The sequence below is a fragment of the Heloderma suspectum genome, chromosome 2, assembly GCF_057233095.1.
Source record: "Heloderma suspectum isolate Gila_16-S chromosome 2, 16-S_ref, whole genome shotgun sequence".
Classification (NCBI taxonomy): Eukaryota; Metazoa; Chordata; class Lepidosauria; order Squamata; family Helodermatidae; genus Heloderma; species Heloderma suspectum.
This window is the reverse complement of record NC_139459.1, coordinates 229,735,288-229,760,138: the sequence shown is the minus strand read 5'-3', so window position 1 is coordinate 229,760,138 and position 24,851 is coordinate 229,735,288. Positions and strand designations below refer to the sequence as shown.

General features: G+C 43.5%; 2 protein-coding genes across 3 annotated transcripts in view; one reads left to right on the top strand and one right to left on the bottom strand.

Annotated features, from left to right (window-relative positions):
* The window catches only part of NTN1 (netrin 1), a 187,527-nt gene extending 164,314 nt beyond the window's left edge, over positions 1-23,213 (top strand). The window contains exons 6-7 of the mRNA XM_084838360.1: positions 8,265-8,339; positions 22,622-23,213. Of these exons, the coding sequence (XP_084694486.1) occupies positions 8,265-8,339; positions 22,622-22,950 (404 nt within the window). The 3' untranslated portion in view covers positions 22,951-23,213. The remainder of the gene's footprint in view (positions 1-8,264; positions 8,340-22,621) is intronic.
* STX8 (syntaxin 8) overlaps positions 1,079-24,851 on the bottom strand; it is a 152,813-nt gene continuing 129,040 nt past the window's right edge. The window contains exons 9-10 of one of the 2 annotated variants that reach the window (XR_014788327.1): positions 23,636-23,726; positions 1,079-22,763 (exon numbers count right to left, since the gene is read on the bottom strand). The gene's annotated coding sequence lies outside the window, so the exon portion shown is untranslated. Of the gene's footprint in view, positions 22,764-22,914; positions 23,727-24,851 lie in introns of those variants that run through there. The other variant, XR_014788326.1, reaches the window with a different exon arrangement.

The following is a 24,851-nucleotide window of genomic DNA, read 5'->3' as shown; positions in this document are numbered from 1 at the left end:
TCATCTGAATGGGTTTCTCCCACTGTTTTGATATGAAAAGAAAATGGATCCCTTTGCATGTGCATTGATTTGAGAGATTTAAATGCTAACATAGTAGTATCATAGAATCATAGAATAGTAGGGTTGGAAGGGGCCTACAAGGCCATCGAGTCCAACCCCCTGCTCAATGCAGGAATCCAAGTCAGAGCATCCCTGACAAATGGCTGTCCAGCCTCGTCTTAAAGGCCTCCAGTGTGGGAGAGCCCACCACCTCCCCAGGTAATTGGTTCCATTGCCGTATTGCTCTGACACTCAGGAAGTTTTTCCTGATGTTCAGCCGGAATCTGGCTTCCTGTAACTTGAGCCCATTATTCCGTGTCCTGCACTCTGGGATGATCAAGAAGAGATCCTGGCCTTCTTCTCTGTGACAACCTTTCAAGTACTTGAAGAGTGCTATCATATCTCCCCTCAGTCTTCTCTTCTCAAGGCTAAACATGCCCAGTTCTTTCAGTCTCTCTTCATAGGGCTTTGTTTCCAGTCCCCTGATCATCTTTGTTGCCCTCCTTTGAACCCTCTCCAGCTTGTCTGCATCCTTCTTAAAGTGTGGTGCCCAGAACTGGACACAGTACTCCAGATGAGGCCTAACCAGTGCTGAGTAGAGGGGAACTAGTACTTCCCGGGATTTGGAAGCAATGCTTCTATTAATGCAGCCCAAAATAGCATTTGCCTTTTTTGCAGCCACATCACATTGTTGGCTCATATTCAGCTTGTGATCGACGACAATTCCAAGATCCTTCTCGCTCGTAGTGTGGTTGAGCCACGTATCCCCCATCTTGTAACTGTGCATTTGGTTTCTTTTTCCTAGGTGCAGAACTTGGCATTTGTCCCTATTAAATGCCATTCTGTTGTTTTCTGCCCAGCACTCCAGTCTATCCAGATCACTTTGAATTTTGTTTCTGTCTTCCAAAGTATTAGCTATCCCTCCCAATTTTGTGTCATCTGCAAATTTGATCAGCATTCCCTGCACCTCCTCCTCCAAGTCATTAATAAAAATGTTGAAGAGCACTGGGCCCAGGACTGAGCCCTGCGGTACCCCACTCGTTACCTCTCCCCAGCTTGAGAAGGTCCCATTGATAAGCACTCTTTGAGTCCGATTCTGTAGCCAACTGTGGATCCACATGATCGTTGTTTCATCTAGCCCACTTCGAGCAAGTTTGCTCATCAGGATATCATGGGGCACTTTGTCGAAAGCTTTGCTGAAGTCGAGGTATATGATGTCTACAGCATTCCCACGGTCTACAAGGGAGGTGACTTGATCAAAAAGATTGTCATCCCTTACCTAACATAGGTGAAATGCTGTTTACCTTGAAGGAAGCCTCAATCTTTACAACTTTGGATATGTCTTCACCAGATTCCCTTGGTTAGAAGTTTTTGCAAATACATGGCTTTTATCACCCCAGAAGGACTGTTTCAATTTAAAAGAATGTCATTTAGTTTGGCCTCTGCTGCCTCAGTATTTCAAAAATTGATGCATGCAGTTTCTGGTGGTATGTCAGGGTTCATGTACTTCCAGGATGGCATATTAGTGTATGGCAAAACTGTTGCAGAATGTGATGCTACTCTGAAGGAAATGCTAAGAAAACTTCAACAACATGGCCTTACCATTAGTCCACAAAAGTGCCAGTTCTGCACCAACTCAGTGACATATTTAGGACACACAATATCACAGAATGGCATGCTACCTTGGTTGGACTTAGTGGAACCTATAAAGGAAGTGCCAGAACCCCAGAATAAAGACACGTTTTAGTCCTTCTTAGGACTTTGTGAGTATTTATTTCAAATTTGTGAAACAATTTGCTGTGAAAGTGGCTCCTTTACATTATCCCTTTAAAAAAGATGTAAGCTTTAAGTGGGATAAAACATGCACATACAGTTTTCAAAGAATCAAATTGGCTATATCGGAGTGTCCAGCACTCATTTCCGTTGATACCAACAGAACAATTCTCACAATAGATGCTTCTGAGTATAGTCTGGGTGCACTCTTAACCCAGTTAAAAAATGGAAGAGAAGTTATGATTACCTTTGCCTCTAGAGCACTTACTGAACCTGAAGAAAAGTTTTGTATTACTGAAAAGAAAGAGTTGGCATGTTTTGGAGCAGTGCAATAGTTCATAACATATCTGTGGGGCAGGAATTTGATCTTGAGCTGGGATTATAAACCCTTGTCTGCTTTATTCACCACCCAGGGATCTGGCTGTGCCCCAATCTCCCTAACCATCTCCTCCTGTCAGTAGCTCATGCCCTGGTCTCCTCTCGCCTACACTACTGTAATGCACTGTATGTGGGGTTACCCTTGAAGACGGTTCAGAAGTTGCAGCTGGTGCAGAACGCAGTGGCATGCCTGATTAAAGGCAGGCATTGGTGAGACCATATCACTCCAGTGCTGAAGGAGTTGCACTGGTTACCAGTTGTATTCCGGGCCCAATTCAAGGTATTGGCATTGACCTTTAAAACCCTATATGGTTCTGGCCCAGTCTATCTTAAGGAGCACTTCCAGCAACACCAGGGATGCCGCTCAACGAGATCGGCCTCGGAAGGCCCTCTGTCTTTCCCATCAGCCAAGACAGCTAGGCTGGTAAGGACTAGAGAAAGAGCCTTTTCTGTGGTGGCCAATTACCTCCCTAGTGACCTCCGCCATGCCCCCTCTTTGATGAGCTTCTGCTGGGCTTTTAAAAACCTGTCTGTTCAGGCGGGAATTTGGGGTGGGTTAGGCTTTTTTTAAAAGCAGTGTTGTTTCGTTAGGTTGTTTTATTTATTTATTTATTGCATTTTGATCCTGCCTTTTTTCCTCTTGCAAGGAACCCAAGGTGGCTTACACTGTCCTCCTCCTCCTCTCCATTTTATCCTCACAACAACAACCCTGTGAGGTAGGTTGGGCTGAGAGTCTGTGACTGGCCCAAAGTCACCCAGTGAGCTTCCATGGCTGAGTGGGGACTAGAACCTGGATCTCCCAGCTCCCAGACCAACACTCTCACCACTACACCACACTGGCTGCCTAGTTTTGGTCAGTTGATTATGTAAATTCATTGTATCTCCTGTTGTTATTAGTAGAGTGGCCGGGTAGCTGGCCAGATGGGTGGCAAATAAATAAATAAATTTGGCTGAGCAACCCCAAGAATTGCTAAGTGAATTTCTAAATTGATGGACTTTGATTTCCACATGGAGTATTTACCAGGTGCCTGGAATACTACTGCTGATTGCTTATCATGCCTTCTGATCCCAAACCAAGAGGACAACGTGATAGAGGAGGATGGAGACATGGTGACTGCACAAATTGCCACATCTACCCAAGGGCACATCACTTCTTCTGCATCCATAAGTGCAGACCTGACACTGATCTCAAAGCTTACATAATGAAAGGATGGCCATGCCTGAAGAAGATACCAGAAAATCTTCTCTCCTACAGGCAAGTAGCTAGTGAATTATATCTCACTGATGATTGGATATTGAGATCATCTGGATTTTCCAACATCTCTTCAAACTCAATTGATTTGTTTAGCCTGTGAAAGTCATCCAGGAATGAGTTTGACTAAAAGTCAAAATTTTTGGTGGCCAGGAATGGATAAACAAGTTGAGGAAGTCAATAGGCATTGCATGGCTTGTGCTGCAAGTGATAAATCTCACAAGGTATACTCCACTTCAGTGACACCAGTAGAATATCGAAGAGGTCCATGGGAAAAAAAGTGGCATGGGATATTGTGGGTTCTTATGAAGATCTACCTGCCAAGCAAAGATTTGTTATAGTTTTGTTAGACTATTGTTCCAAATGGCCTAAACTTTCATTTTCTGATAAAGTGATCCAATTCCTGGCATCCATGTTTGTGAGGGATGGCTTTCCTAAGGAAATAATGACTGATAATTGGCAGCAGCTGGCATCTGTAGAAACTGAACAATATTTCTACAATAATGGTATAAACACAAGACTGTGGCTATGTACCGTCCACAAGGAAATGGGTTGGTGGAAAAGGATGAATAGACCAGTGAAGGAAAGTTTGTAGTTAGCCAGTTTACAGCAACAACCTTGGAAGGAAGCAATTCAGGAAACCCTGTTTGCCTATAGAACTACTCCCTATTCCACTACAGGGGTATCACCATTTGAATTGTTGAGGGGATGCAGAGCTAACACTAAACTTACTAAGTGGAAGGATCTTTGGGGCTCCTTTGTTCAATCCAAACCTAAGGACAAGGAGATTCACAATTGTGTGAAGAAAAAACAACAAAATACAACTTGTATACAGATAAGAAGACTGGTGCTAAATCTCATACATTTCAAAACGGAGACTTTGTTCGAGTGCATCTGCTCTACGTGGTTAGAAAGGGGCCGTCCAAATATTCTGAACCAAAACAAATTAAGGAGATCATAGGACATTCTATAATGTTGAATGATGGTAGGAAATGGAATATGTCAAGATTGTCCAAAGTATATATGACAGAACAAGTAGGAGTTTGATCCTTACTCTGATTTGGACCTTTCAGATGAAAATGGTGAAAAAGCTGAACAATTATCAGTACAGATACATTTTCAAACAGTAACGTTCCTGATATGAGTATCAGGAGAAGCTGCCGAGACAGAAGACCACCAAAAATATTTCAGGACTTGGTTACACTGTTTTTAGCTGTTAGCTTATATAATGTTTGTTCATATAAAGAAGGGGATGTGTTGTATCCTGTTAACTACTCGTTTGATTACTGAGAAGTTTGTCCTTCGTAGGACCCAATAGGAAGAGGGGAAGGGAAGCATGGTGGAAGGAAAAAGGTACTTCAGTTATGGCTGTAAGTGGAGCTGGAGATAATGAATACAATGTTATTTAGAAATACTGGTATTTCTTTCTTATGGAGGAAGGGGCAGACACAAAAAGCTTCTCACGTTGTCAGTAGGAGTAGGACAACATCAGAACTATTCCATGGTAAATGGGTCAAGAATATTAATGTGAAATTTGCCCACAATAAGGCAATTCACTGTATAATAAAATACAAATTAGGAACAGACCGGGAGGGATAGTCAGGCTGAGGGAAGCCTCCAGCCCATCATTATGTATATGCAGTAGCAATGGGCAGATCATTTTAGGTGTCGGTATGTGGCTGCTTCCCCTCTCCATTTCCCCTGCCTTCAGTCCTGCTGTGGCTGATGTGTTTCCACAAGGGACACAATAAATCTTATGCAAGAAACAGAGCTGTTGACATTGTGTTTGCTGGTTTGTGTTGAATTATTTTTAATTAGGCAATGCTCAGGTGATAGTCTGCAGTCCAGATCTGGGCAATGAGACATATTTTTATATTATTTGTTTTCTTTTCCACACTGTTTTAATCATAATTCCAATCTATTCTAAGGGTTCAAGGAAGGTGAAAATATGTTTAAAATGGTTAACAATGTAAATCTAAAACACTATTAAGCCAAAAACATATTGGTGTAACTTTGATCATGTGCAATCTAAACAAAAAAGTGTATCAAGTTCCCACCCTCTGGAAAATGGAGGTTCACCAAGGGAGAGCTGTATTGTAGCTGGGGAGCACCCTTTAACGATGGATCTCTTTATGGCTGTGTCATTTTATTGGCACACAGATGGTATTATCAAGAGAGTACCACTGGGCAACCCTCAGGTACCACAGCAGGAAATGAAACATGTCCCATTATTATTAGCAGCATCCAGGCAAATTCAGATGTACAGTACTAAACTTCTATAAAATCAGAGACACCTATACATGAGTATATGGAAGTACTGCATATTTATATTACCTACTTTGTGGATTCTACAAAAGTAGCAAGAGAAGTATGAGTGAGTTGCATTTCTTGGCCTTGTGCAAAGGGTTCTTCCAGTATGGGGACAGAATACACAACTCCTGTGGGTGGGTAGAGGAGCATGTATACGTCTTTCAAACGAGACTCAGAAGTCGGAGGGGAGGAAGCATATTTCATTCATGCCTCCTTGCTCACTGCTTCTGTGGAATGTGTGAAGCAGAATGATGTTGAAACCCTTCATACCAGCGTTCCCCAACCTGACGCCCTCCAGATGTGTCTGACCACAACTCCCATCATCCCCTGCCATGTTGGCTGTGGATGATAGGGGTTGTGGTCTAACACATCTGGAGGGTGTCAGGTTGGGGAAGGCTGCTCTACACTAATAAAATCCGAATGAACTCAGTTAATAACCTGGCCACTTAGTACCAGCCTTTATAATCCTATTCATGTTTATCGGAGTAGTCGAAGGTTAAAATAAATCTTCTACCAGCCTTAATGATGTTTTGATCCCTTCAGCTCTAGTCATAGAGTGTCATTCTTAACACCAAGATGCTCTTTTAAAGTTACTATATAGCATCTAGGGCTGAGCAAAAATTAATCCTCCATCTTCATAGATCCATTCAGAGACCATGACAGTGGGAATTCATGGTGTGGGTGCACTCCAGCTATTTGGGGTGGGGGTGGGGATTTCAGTTCAACAACATACCCAAAAGTTTGTATTTTGGTCAAAATAAAGAATCTTTGATTTAATTATATAGTTTTTGTTTTAAAAGAAAGAATATGATTTCAATGTCTTTGGAGGCTGCATATTTATTCCCATATAGTGGGCTAGAATTCCCATTCTAGCCAACTATAGTATACGTTGGGGTGGCCTTGGTTTGAATGGTACCCATTGAGTCCATGTCTGGGGATGTGGAGGAGGCAGGACAAGATTTGGAAAAAGTAACCTTGGCTCCGCCCCTTCAATTGTGCCTGGCAATGGCTTCAGTGAAGTCTGAGGTAAGGAGCAGGGGTGGAGAAGGAGGTTGGAAGTGTAAATGTGTGGTGGGGCTGGAATTTTCCATCACTCGGTTCCCACTGTCCATGAAAACTGATGGTCCTATAGGTAGCATGGTTATAAAAATTGCTAAGCACGTTATGATCTTTATCTTGAACATCCTTTCCACAACCCAGTGAAGTAGGTCATATTTGAAGTTTTATATTGCTCTTCATTGTGCCATATGGTTTGGGATACTTTCAGTAGAAGAGCAGGATATAAATACTATTATTAATAATAATGCTTTCTATTTTATGGTTTCTCACATGATCATGGTGCCTCTAGTTCTCGAGTATACTGTAGAGAAGCAAGATGTGGACATGATCAGTCTCTAGATAGATCACTGGGAACCCCATGTAAGCTGCTCTGAGTTTTCTAAAGGAAGAGCAGGATGTATGCATAATGAATCATATTTAATAGTTGTAGAGAAGCAAGTTGCCCATCTTTCACATGATGCTTTTCTGACTGCAAAAAATATCTAGTTCACCTGTGTGCTGGTTCATGCAGCTGGAAAAGCATGAATGTTGTTGTAGGATCATTGCACTCTGGCCTATCCAGGGGGATCCAGAGCAGCTCTGCCAATGACGGGAGAGAGTGTAAAATGTGATGGCAAAGAACTGCCTTTCATGCACAGGGCATCACAGCACTCCCAGTGTTCCGAGTGACGTGAAATAGCTCCAACGCAGCCAAAGTGAGACAGGGACAGTGCCAAAACAGCAGCGCTGCATCACATTGGAGTGCTGGAACACAGGATAATGTTCAGAAGAGTAAAAACCATCGTATCACAGCAGTAGGGCCTATTGGAAAAGAAGCAGTCCCACTGGGGCATTTTATTTGCACACTCCAGTAGAGGGGACGCCAAAGGCTTTGCTAATGCTTCATGGGCTGCTAATTTCCTCTGTGACCCCTTTTGTTGAGGGGTGACCCCAGCCAGAATCCCTCTGCAATGAATGCCAAAGCCTGACACAGGTCTGGGTTAGGGGGTGACAAAGAAGCCTCTGTGGGCTTTAATCAGGCTCCAGTTTGCAGTTTAAGAACTGGGGAGGCAGAGGAGGGGGGGCTGTGGCTCTCTAAAGATCTGGGTGGCACAATAAGGGAGGCCCCAAGGTCTCCCATGGAGGCAGCCGAGTTGTGGCAGCCTGCAGAAGACAGCTTAAAGAATTCGTCAGACGGGGATTGGAGGGGAAAGGAGAGGAGGATGGCTTCTTTTGTGAGACGCTTTCTTTAGAAAGGAAGGTTTTTCAGTGAATGCCCCCATTAGATGACCCAATCAGGTCCTGGCAGATGGATATCACAGGCATGCTGCTTATTCATAGCAGGCTGCAGCTTCTACTGCACTCCCCCTCCCCTCACCCCATTTCTCCCTTCATCCCCAAAGCCTTTCATTCATTTTAAGACTAATTTGTTTTGTTAATGTTTTCTTCTTTCTCTTCCTCATCTCCCCCAAAGACTGTGATTCGTATTGCAAGGCATCCAAAGGGAAGCTGAAGATCAACATGAAGAAGTATTGCAAGAAAGACTATGGTGAGCTATCTGTATCATAGACTGTATCATAGAATCGTAGGGTTGGAAGGGGCCTACAAGGCCATCGAGTCCAACCCCCTGCTCAATGCAGGAAGCCTGATTCCCAGGCGGTCTCCCGTCCAAGTACTAACCTGCTTAGCTTACAAGATCACACAAGATCAGGCACATCCCCTATCCTGGCCTCAGTTCTCTCCTCCCCAAGGTCAACCTAGGGTGTCTGTGTGTGCGTTTCTGTCTATATTAGGGGTGTGCCCTGATCACAAGATCCAGTTTGGACTCTGATTTGGAAAACAGCCCAATGCAATCTGGGATGATTCAGTGGTCCCATAACTCAACTTGCTGAATCCAAAGTGAGATTCTTGAGTCCAACGCTTCATGCCTCCCATTGTCAAGGAAAACCAACAAACAGCTATACCTTTTTTTCTGTTTGTCCAAATTGAATGACATTTTCAGGCATAATAGGGGATGAAGCCTGCTAAATATCAGACAAATAGGTGCACGGGTTTTGTGCTAAGTGCTTTTAAAATTGATGTATTCTTTTTTTTTTTTTTAAGGGAACTTCTAATATCTGTTACGTCTTGGCCAAACTGGATAAAAAATGTAGGCATTTTTTATGTAGTCCCTTCTGAGGGGATCAAGCTGCCAAGTTTCAGATGAATAGGTGCAAGGAGTTCTATGCAAGAGCAGCATTTGCAATTTGGGGATTTCCAGAGAAGGACGTGCCTATCCCTCTATGCTTTTTGTGGCAATTGATATGAAAATGACATACAGCACAGAGGTGGCCCTAGCTAAGAAACCTGTACAGTTTCAGAAAGATTGGTGCAGCGGCCTTTGTGGAAGAGGAGTCTCCACAATTGGGGGCAGGGGAGGGGGAAGCTGTTCATTTCCACCCCACTCCCCTTTTTTTCGTTCATGACAATTTGTATGAAAATGGCATATATCATAGAGGTGTCCCTAGGTAAGAAACCTTCAAAAATTTGGAAGGGTAGATGCAGGGGCTAAGGAGTTTAGAAGAATGAAAACTGGTGTAAGGCTCTCTTTTTCTGCTCAGTTAGCATCAACATCACAAAAAGTGCAAAAGAACAGGGGTGGATGATGGAAGTGGAGCATACAGTGGCGGAACAAGAGGGACAGTGTCCTTAATTCTTTTTCCTTCAGACAACCAATGCACCCTGATCCTTTCTGTAGCAGTTACTACTACTCATTTTGCTGTAATATTTTGACTCTTGCAGAACTAGCCTGCACTAGGCAATGACTCCCACTCCATTTTTTTTACCCTAGATGTTTTATTTTGAATCAATGTGAGTTCCAAACTTCTCTATTCTCTTAGTAGCATGTGAGTATCATTTGTTGATTTATTCCCCGTTTGTCTCACAGAGTTGTTCTTGGTTGTCTTCCTTCACTTTTGTTGCATATGTGAATTTTATTTTACACACAGGATGCACACACAGCTGTGCATGAGTGACACAGTGCGTGCACCAGCACTCTTATCCTTTATTAATGTACTGTCCTGCACACACAGAACTACCTGGAAAACATCAGATTGTGGCAGTGGCACAATCCTGGGGGAAGAAGTAGCGGTGATGGAGAAACAGAAGTGCTAGCGGCAAAGTTGTTGCCGGCACTGGCCATGCCCAGCTAATTCCCTCGGCCATACTTTGGAGCAGATACAGCAGCTTTGAGGTGGCTGCTGCTAGGGGAGCCATCAGCCTCCTTCCACTGAAAAGAGGGCTCTTTTTGTGGAGGTGAAGGAGGCAGGAGGCAGCAGCAGGACTGAGCCCCTGGCAGTGGCAGTTCCATGGATGGAAGAGGCAGGCGAGGGAATCTCGTCAGACGTACAGACTCCTGAGGAGCTGCCTGATGCGGTGGGCTCACTGATACAGGAGAGAGAAGATACTGTATTTTGCACCTCTGCCTGCACTCCCAGGGAGTGGGATGAGGACGATGAGGCATCGTCATCAGTGGTTCTGTACTGAGTGCTGTGGAGGCAAACGCAGAGGCATCAGTGGCAGCAGGCGCCCCCTCTGATGTCTTTGAAAATGGCCCTGACATTTCAGCTAGTCCAAAATAGGTCAGCGAGACTTAATGGGGACTGGCCAATGGGATCATATTATGCCAGTGCTTTGTGATCTGCAGCAGCCTCCAGTCCGTTTCTGGGCCCAATTCAGGGTGCTGCTATTAACTTTCAAAGCCCGAAATGGCTTGGGGCCGGGCTACCTGCATGTGTGCACAGGTGGGGGAGCTCCCTGCAGACATTCTGAGGAACATGCATATGTGGGTGAATGAGCCTTCCCCTGCCCTCCAGCATCCTACATGGAATTAATGACTGAAAATGGCTTCCATTCAGAGGAAAAAGGGCAAGAGAAGCAGGAAAAATATTCAATCCCCAACCTCAGGGAAATTGTGACTTCCTTCCTTGCTAATTTGAGTGAGCTGCTTGCTTGGTATGATTGAATAATATTATTTTGTGGGTTCCTTCCTAATGGGATTTGTCAGTAAATTTCCAGCAAAAATAAGTCAGCAATCATGTAATATTCTATGTACTGAGTTCTCCAAAACTGTATTATGGATTTTTTTTAAAATTTAACCATTATTTGGAAGCTTTATTCTCTTCCTCTCCTGCATTTTTCCACATATCTTACACAGTCACCGAATCTCATGTTGTTTCCAGAAAGTTTCTGATGTAAGATTTGTGTCCATCTATTCCTTTGTGTAGGGACTTGTCGATTTGACCATGTAGAATGCAGAAGGCATTGATGGCAGATGATAGCATACAGGCCCAACACAAGGTCTCTTGCCGCCTGAGGTGAGACGACGTGCCACCACATTGCACCACCAAACCCCCCTTCCCCATCCCCCTTCCATTTACCTTTGCTGCTGTGGCATTGACTCTGTAGAGAGCCATGTGGTTGGAAGAAGTGGCCACAAGGCTCTCGTGGAAATTCACACAGATCTCATGGGAGCTCTGCAGCGACTTCTTCTGGCCACACGCAGTGAGGGAAGGAGAGGGCAGGTGGCTGCTTTAAAGAGTCTTGCTAGCCACTCACTTGCTGTGGTAAATGCCACAGGAGGAGGGCTCCCCTGGCAGGGATGGGAGCAGCAGAATTTGCCACTCCAACACCTGATGTGGGCGCCTAACTCTGCTTCATGGGTGGGCCAGCCCAGATAGCATATATCACATTGGAAGATGAGCTGGTGAATGAACTCATGATGCTGTGGCTGACGTTATTAGTTCCTATAACAGTGGTGTCTGAATAGATATGGGAACAAAGTTGTCATCTGGGCTTGTTGCAGGGTTTGGTCCCTGTGTCTATGTCTCTATTATGTGGCCTGTTATTGCTGGTGATCACCTGTTTCAGGTTCTAGGGCTGTCTGTAAGCTAGGACTGGCCTGTTACGCAAGGGAATTATTTCTAGGATGGGTTGTAGATCCCGTTATGTTGGAGTGATTTAGCTGAGAGCTATAGGTTACAACAGCTGTTGTTCTGCCACTTTCTCTACTGGGTCTGTCCTGTAGAAGATTATTCTTGGATACCAGTCTGGCCTTGTTGATCTGATTTTTTACTTCATTGGGTGGGTATTATCACCTAAGAGATGCCTAATGTAAATCCTTAAATATTATGTCTCTGTACAACGAGTCAGGACAGATGCAGTTGTATCTTAGGGTTTAGTTGTGTAGACAGTGGATCTTGTGGTATGTTCTGGGTGGAAGCTGGAAAAATGTGGATATGTGTAGCAGTCAATGAGTTTCCACTCTAATGTGGTACTTATGTGTCCATTATATAATTGCATTGTAGTGTCCAGAAGGTGCCACAAGACTCTAGCAAAAAAAACAGAGAAGAGAGGAGATTTTAACATTTGCTTAGGGATCAGAATGCCTGATGCTAGTTCTTTCCTGAATCCACTTTTGCAACTAGGTTACAGGCCCCATACTGCATTCTTTGGACCCGGGTGCTTTTCCTTGAAAACAATACACAAGCCATAACAACTGCGCATTTATTGAGATTCTCACTGGCTGCAGCTTCTCTGATTTAATGGGGGTACAAAAATCTACACTCGAGACAAACTATTGTATCATTGTGTGTATCTGAGAAGTCCAACTTTCAGAGTCATTGTTATAATTAATACTATTCATGCATTACAGATGCTTGGGGGCAAATGTGAAACACTTGCCATTAAAACAAGATTTTCCCTTTGCCAGTGTTTATTTCTGCCCAGATTGTGCATAACTTTTTATGCTTAGCTCCTTTAGCTACCTTGACTATTGGCTTACCTTTCTCAGCTTCTCCCTTACAAGAATAAGGAGGCCAATCTGGGCATGTTTATTTATATCCTAGCAGCATATACTTGAATGCAAGTTTCAAACTGCTGTTATGTCTGTTAGTCAGACAGTTATGTATGAAGTATGATGCCTGGATCAGGCCAAGATGAACTAAGCTGATTGCTGGAGATCTCTGGAAAAAGACACACATAGCCCTCCACCACCACAACCACAGCCTCCTCTCTGAATCAGAGTTTCCAGCAGCTGCACCTTCTGCTCATTTGAAATTTAAGGCACATCCTGAAAGTGTTTGCAAACGCCAAACAAATTTCCAGGTAACACCCCTTTGCAACATCTTCTTCTCACAAGAGAATTCCTGGCAGTAACTGAAATTGTTCTGTTCAGTGGATGTGTTGACTTTATCCAGCATTCAGGCAGCTTATTGCAAATTCATGGGAGCAAGATTGCACCAAAGAACAGGGGGGAAAACAAAAAAAAAAAGGCCCTCTTCTTGTACACAAATCTCCTCCCACTTCACCATGCCATGGCCACCTGCCCACTCCAGCAAAACAAAATTCCAACTTGCATTTGCAAAGATAAACGCTGAATAATTTATCATCCCTTTCCCATGGAAGGGACAGTGTGTGGACTGTGCATATGTATGTGAGAGTAAAAAAAGTTCTGTTGTTAGTTCCTTTACCAGTCCCTCATAGTAAGGGGTCAAGTGCAAGTGCTTGTTGTTTAGACTTGCTTTTAACAAAAAGACAAATGTGTTCTGAAGGTTAAATAAGAAAAACCTTTTCTTCCTCAATAAATATTCATAACCAGGGGTACAAAGAAGACTCACATGTCCATGAGCAAACATGAGTTGGGAGGCCATCCCTAACACGACGCAAAACACACCTCTCTTCCCCTTGGAACTCAGAACTCAGTTCTGATCTACCCTGCAGCCACCTTATGCTTTTTTCCTCCCTATCTTCTGGGACTCAGCCAGAAGGAACACAGCCCTCAAGCATCATATCTCAATGAATTTCTACTAGCAGGTTCTACCTGGGCAGGGTGGGGGTGGATTTAAAACTCAGGTATTTGTTTGTTGAGCTTATTTAGATTACAAATTGTTTGAAGTTCCTGTTCTTGAGAGCTGCATATTCCAAGAAGTGTAGAACAACTTGGCAGATAGAAACAAATGGTTCAAAATCAAAGCTAGGCTCCTATTCCTGCCCTCCCCGCAATACTAGGTTTATGAGGGAATATCACTCTGCCATGATTAAAAAACATACCATCTGAGCCTGAAAAAATTATGTAGAAGTGCATCTCCTTGATTTCAGTGAAACGTAGGGTGACTTACATGACCATTTAGCCACAGAAAATACCCTGTGGAGGCTTCCACCTACTTCAGCCCATGCTTAGTTGGTTGTGCTGCAGGCTGAACCTAACTTGAACTGGGCTTCTGGTCTGGTACTGCAGACCACCCTAAATATGGGTTTGGGCGACATACCAAAAGCTGAATCTGGGCAGCACACAGCCTGTGGCAGGTGGTGCATCCACATGACCAACTTAACAGGCTAAAACAGGTGGAACTCAGCACTTGCCGTCTGCTGAGATGGCCATGTTGGCTGTCCGTTCCTGCCAGGATCATGTCAGGACCACAGAGACAGGAAGCAGTAAGTGGTCCCAGTACTTTCAGGGCGCTGTTGGTGTTCTGTGAAGCAGCAGATATGGTAACTACCATTAAGTAGCTACACTGAAACGTTAGATGCTGATGTGCTGTATCCAAAAGTTCAATGCATACAGAAAAATGGGCAGGCATCGGCCAATCTGGCGTATACAAATGGGCATGTGAAACAATGGCCAAGTCAACTGATTTACAGACCGAAGGCACAAAACCTGCACAAGCCTTGGATATCTGATTGTGAGAAAAATGCCTGAGCAACTGGTAACATTCATGTGCCAGTAGCATGATAGTTTTTTGCAGTCATGCCTTTCGTTGAGGGCAGCACAGTGTTCAAAACAGTCCAGCTGCGAAGAAAGTACAGAGTAGGTTACACAGAAGGACAATAAAGACTTTTTTATGGACTCCTCAGCAGGAAGCCAATTAGGAGACTGTTTTCCTCAACTTTACGGGATGATAGCAGCTCTGAATATCCTAAAAGGCCCTAATTATATTGAACATGGTTACTTGCCTTGTGCGCCAAATTGGGGCGCTATCATCTAGACAATCAGCCTCTATAGAGCTTTTATCATCTTTATAATTTGCTGACTCAAAGAGGGAAAGGGTCTTTAAAAGGGGGGGGGGGACCCTCTGCCTTTACTTTAAAAAAGACACCCAAGTAAATTACAGTCTGTTGAAATATTTAGAGCTGAAGCATGTCAGAGGGAATTCAGTGTCAACTACCTTTATTTTGGCTCACACCAAAATTGCTTTAGTTTTGGTTAGATTCTGAGTTGCATTAATTAATGACTGCTTAGCTCCAACAGGCAGGCAAGAGGGAAATGAGCTGGCAGTCTCGGAGAGTCTGTGAGATGCTCCACATTCAGGGATGTGTCACTAACGCACTGCACAGCCACAGGAAGCGAAGAGGCAGGGCTTGCAGGGAGACACGCGTGAGGAAGTCATAGCTTCCTGGGCTATGGAAAGAGAGGTGGCTGCCCCTCTGCATCCTTGCATCTTGTGCCCGTCTATATGTGAAACCCCAAGGCTGCAGTTAATGGTTCATGCACAGTCCTGTCGCAAACGAAGGGGCTTCCAGACTGAACAGTTTCATAGGCCAGTGTCAGTTCACTGTGTCCTCAATGCAGCGTGTGAGTCTTGGGGAAGAGCGCTGCTGGCACTAAGTATGTTTTTGGACAGGTGTAAAGAGTTGTGGTATATATGTATGGTTTTAAAGGCAGTGGGTTCAAGCCAGACTTAGTCATACGTAGAGTAGACCCACTGAAATCAATGGGATGTAAGTTAGTCATGATTTCAGTGGATCTACTCTAAGTATGACTAAGTCTGGATCCAACCCAGTGAGTCCAGTCATTCAGTGATGGCTCCTCTCTTCAAAACATCCTTATTAGTATTGTTGTTTTTTGTTTTTAATAATGGCTTACTGTTCCTAATGTTTTTATTATGTTGTTTTTATATTGCTTTTGTATTCATAGAATCATAGAATAGTAGGGTTGGAAGGGGCCTACAACGCCATCGAGTCCAACCCCCTGCTCAGTGCAGGAATCCAAGTCAGAGCATCCCCAACAGATGGCTGTCCAGCCTCATCTTGAATGCCACCAGTGTGGGACAACAGCGTATTGTTGTATGCTGCCTTTGGTGGCTCTGGCTACTTTCAACATTCCCCACACCCACCTTTCTTTCTGGATTTTGAGGCTCTTAATTACCCAGTCTTGTTTGCAGCATGGCACCGATGCAGAGCAATCCACCATTCTCCCATTTTTTTAAAAACATCTGAGCACATGCTGTTTGCTGCTGCGGTCAGTTCTTGCCTGTTTTTCCTTATAGATACTGACGGGCATGAGTATGTATTCCTGTTGCTTAAAACACCACGTGAAAAGGACCCCTTATGCAATTGCAGTATTGCATAATTTTAAATAATAAAGTGCCTCAGCTCTAATGGGTGCTGTACGGGGTCATACTCTTAAAAATGTCTGTTTTGCACAGTGCTTTCACTTAGTGCACACATGCACTCATGCCATGTAAGGAAAAAGAGATACGAACTGAAAACTGCAGCAAACTGCATTTTTAAAATTCTACAAGTTAAAGCGAAAGGCAAGCGGAGTGAAATGCAAAGCAGAGCCAAAGCACAGTGCAGTAATGAAATAGGTGGGGGGCATCCGCTCACCCCTAGTTTGCACTTGTTTCTCATACTGGGCACGTCTGATGTCTGGGCTTCAGGGAGATGCGGGTGAATTCATAAGTAGGCGTATGAAGAGGTTGAAGCAGCAGTATTAAGACTGGGCTAAATTTAGTGGGATGCAGGGACACCATTGCACTCCCAGGTAATCATTGTCTTCTGCCCAGATGAGATGTCGTTTTGCATCCAAAGGGAACAAAGATCACTAGTGCCTTTGTGTGCTTATGGCAGCACCAGACCTGGCCTGGGAAAGGCAAGAGAATGCTTTAGTTTCCTGGCCTGTTTAATCTCTTAATTATGATGCATTGTTTACTCCGTGCCTTCCCCTCCCCCACATAAATGCGGGCGCACACACACACACACACACACACACACACACACACATTTTTTGCAGTCAGCAGATGTAATGTCAGCATTTCAGAGAAACACACAGTTTGAGCTATTTCTCTTATGTGCCTTTGTAAAATGTGGACTTCTTTGGCCAAGATGCTTGATTAATAGAGGCATCTCTCATTCGGACCCATAGGCTCACAAAGCAAAAAGAAAATAATCTGAGCCAGTTTTATTCTGAACAAAGGCAACCAAATAGAACTTCTCTTTAAGTCACGAGTCACCAGTGGGATTCACAGTGCCTTCCCACTAGTCAATTCTCATTTTTATTAAGAAGGAGTAGGTGTAGGGTGTGTGTGTGTGTTGAGTCTAGGGGGTTCCTATCCCAAAAGGTGAGATCATTCTGCCTGCTGCAGCCTTCATTGGAAAAATCCTTCTTTCATGGAGACTGGTTAGTCATCCTCTTTGTTGAAAGGCACCTTGGCAGCAGCACATGGAAAATAAAAATATATTTTCAAAAGTTCTTAAAAAAAGTATTCCACATAGAAACCCAAAACTCCTGAGGATAGAGCTGAAGAGGGAGAGGAAACATAAGATGTTCTAATAGCTATTCTTCCAAACATATTAATATGGTGAAACCATATTTTTGAGCTTTGGGGGATGTTTTCCAGGGTGGTGATCAATTACTACAGATTCCTGGGTGTAATTGCATCTATATATAGTGTGTAGGTACCTACGTGACAAAGGGACATTGTAAGAAAACATGTCCTGCCAGGGTGGCCATAAAACTGGTAGGGGGAAATGAATTAAACTGTACAAAGAAGGGAAGTGACTGGGTGGGTCACACCCTTTACGAAAAGCAAAGATTAAACCTCATAAATCTTCAATATTAAAACTCAAATGAAACAGGTAAATCCCATAAGCCTTCCAGCCCCACTTCAAAAATAACATTTTAATAATAATGACAAACTTTGCTCCAGAGAGGGTTGAAACCAAATGACCTGACATAGGCTTTGATAGAGAACTAGGAACAGTATCAAACATATTTCTTCTGGGCCTGTGGACATCTGGAGAGGATGGGAAGGAGGGGAACTCCCAATGACTTTATTGAATTTCCCTCTATTCCCCAAGCTTTGGTTTGGTTTGATAAAATATAATTCCTAGAATTTCTTGGGAAGGATTGCTTGTCTTGTAGTTAAACCTCTGGAATAGAGTTATCAAGATCAGATATTTTGTTCCCAAACAACAGTCCTTCCCTCTAGAGTTGTAAAGGATTTTGTTATATCTCTGAAATTTCACAGTGGATGACACTTTCTGGGGGTGGCCTCTCCCACATTAAAAAATGGGGTATGCTTAAGAGCCCTGACATATATTTAAGCATCCATAATGTTGGAGGAGATGCAAGGGATTTACAGTGCAATCCTATATGTGTCTACAAGTAAACCCCATTGAGTTCAGCAGGACTTACCACCAACAGGTAAGTGCGTATAGGATTGCAGCCTTAAATGATAATTTGCATCTTCCTTCACATCGTTTATGATCTATGCTGGAATTTCTCAGCTGCCAGAAGTGCTATATTGCCATCTGCTGGCTGGTTACTAGCACACTGAGAAAAATTGAGCCTTGGCCCTGAGCTCCATTCTGTCCTCAAAGGATATGCTTCTGTCCTCAACACCTCACTTAAAAAGCCTTGAAAGGAGAACCAAGGTTGGTAGAAAAAGTGGCATCCAAACTCACCCAAGATGGTAAGTAACGATTTGGTGGAAAGCATTATCTTGTCTATTCCTTTGTTGATACACATCTTATGGTTCTATGATTCTACTCCAGCATCACAGACATTCCTGGCTAAATTTGAGCACTGCTCATTCCTCAGCTCAGCAACCAACCATTTCCCAGAGGTCAGTGGCCCTCGGCCTGAGTAAATGAGCAAGGACTTCTGCACTTAGCCATAAACATAGATGGTGGCAGTTGTTGCTTTAACTCATTTCCAAGGAAGATGACTCCTGGCTGACTTGGCCTTCTCTTCTCTACCAGTACAAGAGGAGAGTTCACAAGCATTATGCCTGCTGGTTATTTTAATTGCACAGTCAGGCCTACAGCAGCCTGGGGACCCCTGCCCTCTTCTTCTCACAGCCTCTGAGCTGTGCACGCCTAAGATATTTTTAGCCAGAGCTGGACACACGCCACACCATGTCGGAAACTAGTGTCATCAGGGGTCCAGGCAGCAACAAGTTCAGTGTGAAAGCTGTGACTCATTTTATTTTGTTCTCCCCCTCAGGGGGTACACATTGGTGAACCGTGGCAAGTTTGTAGAGCTGCTTATGGGGCACCTGCTGCTGGCTTCATCCACTTGCCCCCAGTTACCAACCCCAATCGTTCGGCCCATCATGTTTTTCCTGGTGCCAGGGCTCAAGCTAATCCACTTTGCTTGCAATCATTTGACTGGGAGGGGGGCTTTATGGCTCACAGCACATGCTGAGCAATGAATGGAACAGAGATGCTGCCTCCGGTGGAATTTTCCCTTCTTCCCTGCTGCGAGAGGTTACCAACCCTGTTAACCAGCTGGCTTGTCAGTTCTTTCCTTTAGACGAATGCTGATTTGATCTCCTTAGTCTGGCAGGCAGGCAGGCAGGCAGGCAATGTGCCAGGATTTGTAGAATTGTCTGTGTTGCTCCCTCAAGCGCAAGTGTAGGGGAGCAGGAGGAGAAATCCAGCACAACTTAGGGGTATGTTGTGCTAATTGAGATTCTCCCTTCCCCTTACTTCAAAATTCACCAATAAACTACTGCTACAGGCTTGACCAGACTGTCCCACACATTTTGTGAAATACAGGTTGCTGGTACAGGGCCAGCACCCTGAGATGTAATCAAAATATAACTAAAAATCACTTATGCTAGACATGGCAATAGTCTGGGACAAGCGATCCCTGACCAAAAGAACAGGAGAGGTGGTGGGTGCTCCTTTGCTGGAGGCATTTGTGCACAGACTGGACAGCCATCTGTCAGGGATGTTTTAAACTGGATTCCTGCACTGAGCAGGGCTCTGGACTCAATAGCCTAAATGGCCCCCTCCATTTCTGTGATTCAGTGCCCAAAGCTTCACAAATCGACTTGCATAGCTCTCAGTGTTTGGGAAATGGATATAATAGCCAATGCTGAAATTTACTGGAGCAGGTAGGGGATTGCAATTGGAGAGAAAGGAAATTTCCCTGTATAGGAAAAACTCCTTCTTGATTTAAAACTGCAGTCAGTTCTCCTATTGCCATACAGGGCAGTGGACTGGTGAAATGAAACAGACTAGATTATACCCAACTTCAAGGCCAGGCAATTTAACTCATAAAGAAAACTTGAAAGAGGAGTGTCAAACATAAACGGTTTGGAGGACCAAATTCAGCACCACGCAGGTCCCATAGCTACTTAAAAAACATAAACACAAAAATGCAGTTCTGCCTGAATTTGACACCAAATCATTATGTGGGGATAGCAGTGAGTGTTTGCCTCTGAACTTTCTCAAAATGTATTTCCTCCACTGTTGAGGAACCTCAACACTCCCTGACCTATCTGGCATTGGGTCATAAGGCTTTCAAGCCTGCAGGAGGGCTTGAGCCTCAGCATCTTCCTTTTTAGAAGTTAGCTTGTGGTTTCCTCATCCACAGCAGTCTCTTCAGGAGCTTATTGGGTGCAGTACAGCTTTTTCAGATGAGGATGTAGAGCTTCCCCAGGTTAGTTCTTTTGGGGCTCATACAACAGCTGAGTTGCTACAACTTCTCCAGGAGTGTCCCTTTAGGATACTGGGATTCCATAGCCTCCTTCAATGAAATCTACTACTGCTACCACCACCATGACTAACAACAATAACAAATATCAAACAACAAAAACCATATTTGTTTGATGTAAAACAATGACTGGTTTCTACTAAGTATTTTTCATGTTGAATGTTGGGATTCTAGGTTGGTCTGTTTATCTTACCATGAAAATCTTGTAGATCTGAGATAATGTAGCTAGTTTAATGGAGTCTACGGTTCTGAAATCTTATTTTATTTATTCATTTATTTATTACATTTCTATTCCATAGCTGAAGCTCTCTTGACAAATCCATTTCTCTAATATTTTGTGGGGTTATCAGATTTTTTTTCTTTTTCTGTACATCACTGCCTTTTATATTAACATATTTTTAAGATTCCTATTGCCTACTGCTTAGAGACAAGGCAGTAGACTGGGTGGGATGACTAGACCATCCTAGCTGACAGATCTTGCATTCTTATGGGCTGCATTTGGTTAAAAGGTGAGCCCTTTGCTCTGTGAGAATGCATTGCAGCAAGATTCTTTTCGCATGCTGGCCCCACTACATACCAAGAAACCAAACAGTGTGGCAAAGTTCTGGATAGGTTTCTGTTTCCTTCCTTCCTCCCACCCCACTCCCACCCCTTTGCTCAAAATGAAAGGGGTATCTTTTGTTACCATGGCCACCTTTCATGACTTCAGCCAAACAAGACCTTGATTTCCTTCACATTTTTTTTTTTTTTAAAGTTCACATAGAGCTTCAAATCCCTAGGTAAAGGAAACATGGAAACTGTTACCATCATAGTTAGGCTTGGAATGTGGGACACTAGCACAGACCACAGAGGTCACAATGCCTAGCAAGGGAAAGGGAAAAGTTGGACTGGTCCTTATCCCCACGAGGGAAAGAGTTGGAGAAATTATTCCCCAGTGCCATTTGCTTGGAGCAGCCAGGTGGCAGGTACAGAAGTAATAACAGGAAACAGCTTTGAGGGGTGAGACTGGAACATATAAAAAGTGGAGTGTGCCCAAACTGCAAGTGTCTTATCACAATCAGGAGAAATGGAATAATCTCTCTCTCTCCCTCTCCCTCCCTCCCTCCCTCCCTCCCTCTGTTTCTAACACAGCTTTCATTTATTTACAAAGCTAATTTAGATTAAAGCTCCCTAAAGCAAGGCCTACTCTTCTATCTTAAAATTGAATTGGTGGCCCTCTATCCAGTATAGTGAATTGAAAACTTTTTTCTGTGTGAGGAACACACAAGTAGCACATGCAGATCTGTCTTCCCCCACCATGATGGCATTCCAGTTTGGGAAAGGGCTCCAGCATCTCCTCTCGTCTGCAGATTAGATAAATACAGTCTATCCAAGGAATACCATTTTAATGTTTTGAGCAATACTAGATCCCACAAAAAGCCCATGCAGTGCTTTCTATTTCGACAATGACCCATTATTAGGCAGACAGCCAAGACATTTTTATTCCACCAAGCTTTTAATGCTTCGTTAATTCTTTTTTTAATGCTGTTCTTTAAGTGATTAAGAGTTTTATTGCTTTTAGTCTTTACTGTATTAAGATGTATATTTCTGGTAGGGGCCCTTTTGAGGGCCAAAAGGCAGTGCATATAAATATTTCTATATATAAATAAATATTACCAAGCATGACTTCCCAGAGAGGAATCTACTACATAGTAGATCACATTTTTCTTGTTCACATAAGAAGAGTTGTAATATTTGTGCCTCCGATGAATCTGGGAATTTACACCTACTGTGTTCTTCTATCAAATTAGAAGGGAAATAAGAATACTTCTGTAAAGAGCGTTTGGACAGTACTTAGTGGATCAGTGATCATAAACTGTTGGTTTTTTGTGACAGGTCTCTGTAGACCTTTGCCTTGATTTGAGAAGCTGAAGTCCCAACCCATTACAACAAGGCTAGGTGCTATATACATATTTCTGTTGGCTAACCACTGCTGTTAGTACCGAAAGGATAATTGCAACTTGTACTTTGTCACCTTGAGGGGAAATGCATTAAAATTATTGTTCCCATTCTTGGTTTTCTCTTCCCAGCTGTCCAGATTCACATTTTGAAAGCAGACAAGGCTGGAGAATGGTGGAAGTTCACAGTCAACATCATCTCTGTATACAAGCAAGGGACAAACCGGATACGGCGTGGTGACCAGATCCTCTGGATTCGCTCCAAGGACATAGCCTGCAAGTGCCCCAAAATCAAACCCATGAAGAAATACTTACTACTGGGCCATGATGAGGACTCTCCTGACCAGAATGGCATTGTAGCAGACAAAAGCAGCCTTGTGATACAGTGGAGGGACACATGGGCTAGGCGACTGAGGAAGTTCCAACAACGAGAAAAGAAGGGAAAGTGCAAGAAAGCCTAGAGGGAGAACTGGAGATGGGAAGAGAGACTGCACATACTGTTTGGTGTAGGACTACTTGGAGCAGATGGGGTGGGATTAGGGACACTGGAAAGAAATTCACTTTGCAGTTTATGTGCAACAGGGTTGGGGAGGGCAAAGAAGGGATTAATAACTTCTGAGAGACATGCCAATTTTCACCTCATAATACAGAAAAACCATGAACATTAGTGAGAAAAGTTTAGAGAAGGAGGGCCATGTGAGGCCCCGCTCACCATAGTAACAAATGTTAGGCCAGTTCCTAGTTCCCATCGTCCCTTTTGATTTTCTCTGCCCCATAACCTCTATGATCAGAAGAGTGACCAACTGCCTTAAGTTTGCTAACATCAACTAGTTCCAGAGTCGAGACACAGGAAGAATCCAACCTGTCATTGAAACCTGCAGTTATAAAAACACAATGATGTTGGACAGAAATTGCCCTCTGAATACATCCCCCCCACCCCGAAGGAGATTAAATCAAGTTGTTATTGGTAGGAAGAAGGCAGCATAGGGATGTTGGCTTGAAACAGATTACTGGGGGATGTAGCTACATGATCAACAATAGCCAGCTCTTCCATTATCTTTCATGCAGCATCTTATTGACTGGGTGAGATTTTCAAAAGAAGCCCATGAAAGACTGCTTAGCTGTAAGCTATGACATGCTACTTACCCTGGGTAGTCACTGGAGGGTGACAGAAGTGTGTACATTCATGGAAATGCAGCCCCAATTGTTGCCTGATTCTAGGGAAGAAAGCTGAGATCTGTGAAGGAGAAGGATGCATCTATGGAGCAGTTGAAATAATGGATAGGAGTGACTGGAAACATCACCACCACCACCCATCTAGTGGGTGACCTAAAGGAGGAGTCAGCTATAAATTACTAATGCTATTTGGGAAAACTCCTCTCAATGCTGCGTTTGTGAATAGGGGCCTCCCTGAGACCAGTGGACTTCTTTTCTTTTCTGCATTCACCAGGACATGAAATAAATGCTGCCTATAAGTACTGCAATGTTAAGTGGAAATAGCTGCTCTTCAAACAGTAACTAGACCTTCTCTACTCATCACAGTCTGCAGAAATTGTACCTTACCTGCTGCAGGGAAGAAAAAAAGATTGCAGAACAGAAATCTTACCAGTGCTTATATGGATCAATGAGATTCATATCTGACAAGATAACTTCTCTGTTTGTAAGAATCTACTGTAGATTTGAATTCATAGCCAGTTTTGGAGACTGATAATATACTGATAATAATGGAATGAAGGAGCCACCTTCCAAACAGCCCCTACAGCGGCTCTCTCTTAAAACTGGTTGGTGGGTTTTCACTTTCATTTTAAGTTCATCAGAGGTGAAGGAGAGTTTTGTTCCTGCTCATGCAAATCTCTGCTGCCCCTAACTAGCAAATAAGAAAGACTGTCTGGGCAGGCAGTTCACGCGTGAGCTCAGGGACACCTGCCCTGAAAAATACAAACTTCCCAAGATGTTTCCTATTAGGAAACTTGGAAACATCCTTTTAATGACATTTTCCAGTGGTTTTGCCTTGTTTTATAGCAATTGACAATATTTATATAATGACATAAACTACCATAAAACAAACTGCAGTACAAATAGGTGTAAAGTGGCCAGATGCCGGGGAAGTGGAGAGTAGGGGGGACAGGAGTTGGGAGCCTGGGGGGGGGGAGTGGAGGGCACTGACTCAACTGCTCTGCACACTGTTGAGAGTTTCAGGGTTCTCATGTCTTTTTATGAGCCTAGTTACAGAAACAGAAATACACAGACCATTCTCCCAGTTGAGGTACATTTATCAATGTAGTCTGTATTAACCCTTATTTTAGACCCAAGGGGAACAATTTCGCCTACAAGGAAGGAGCAAATAGCTAAGCTAACAAAG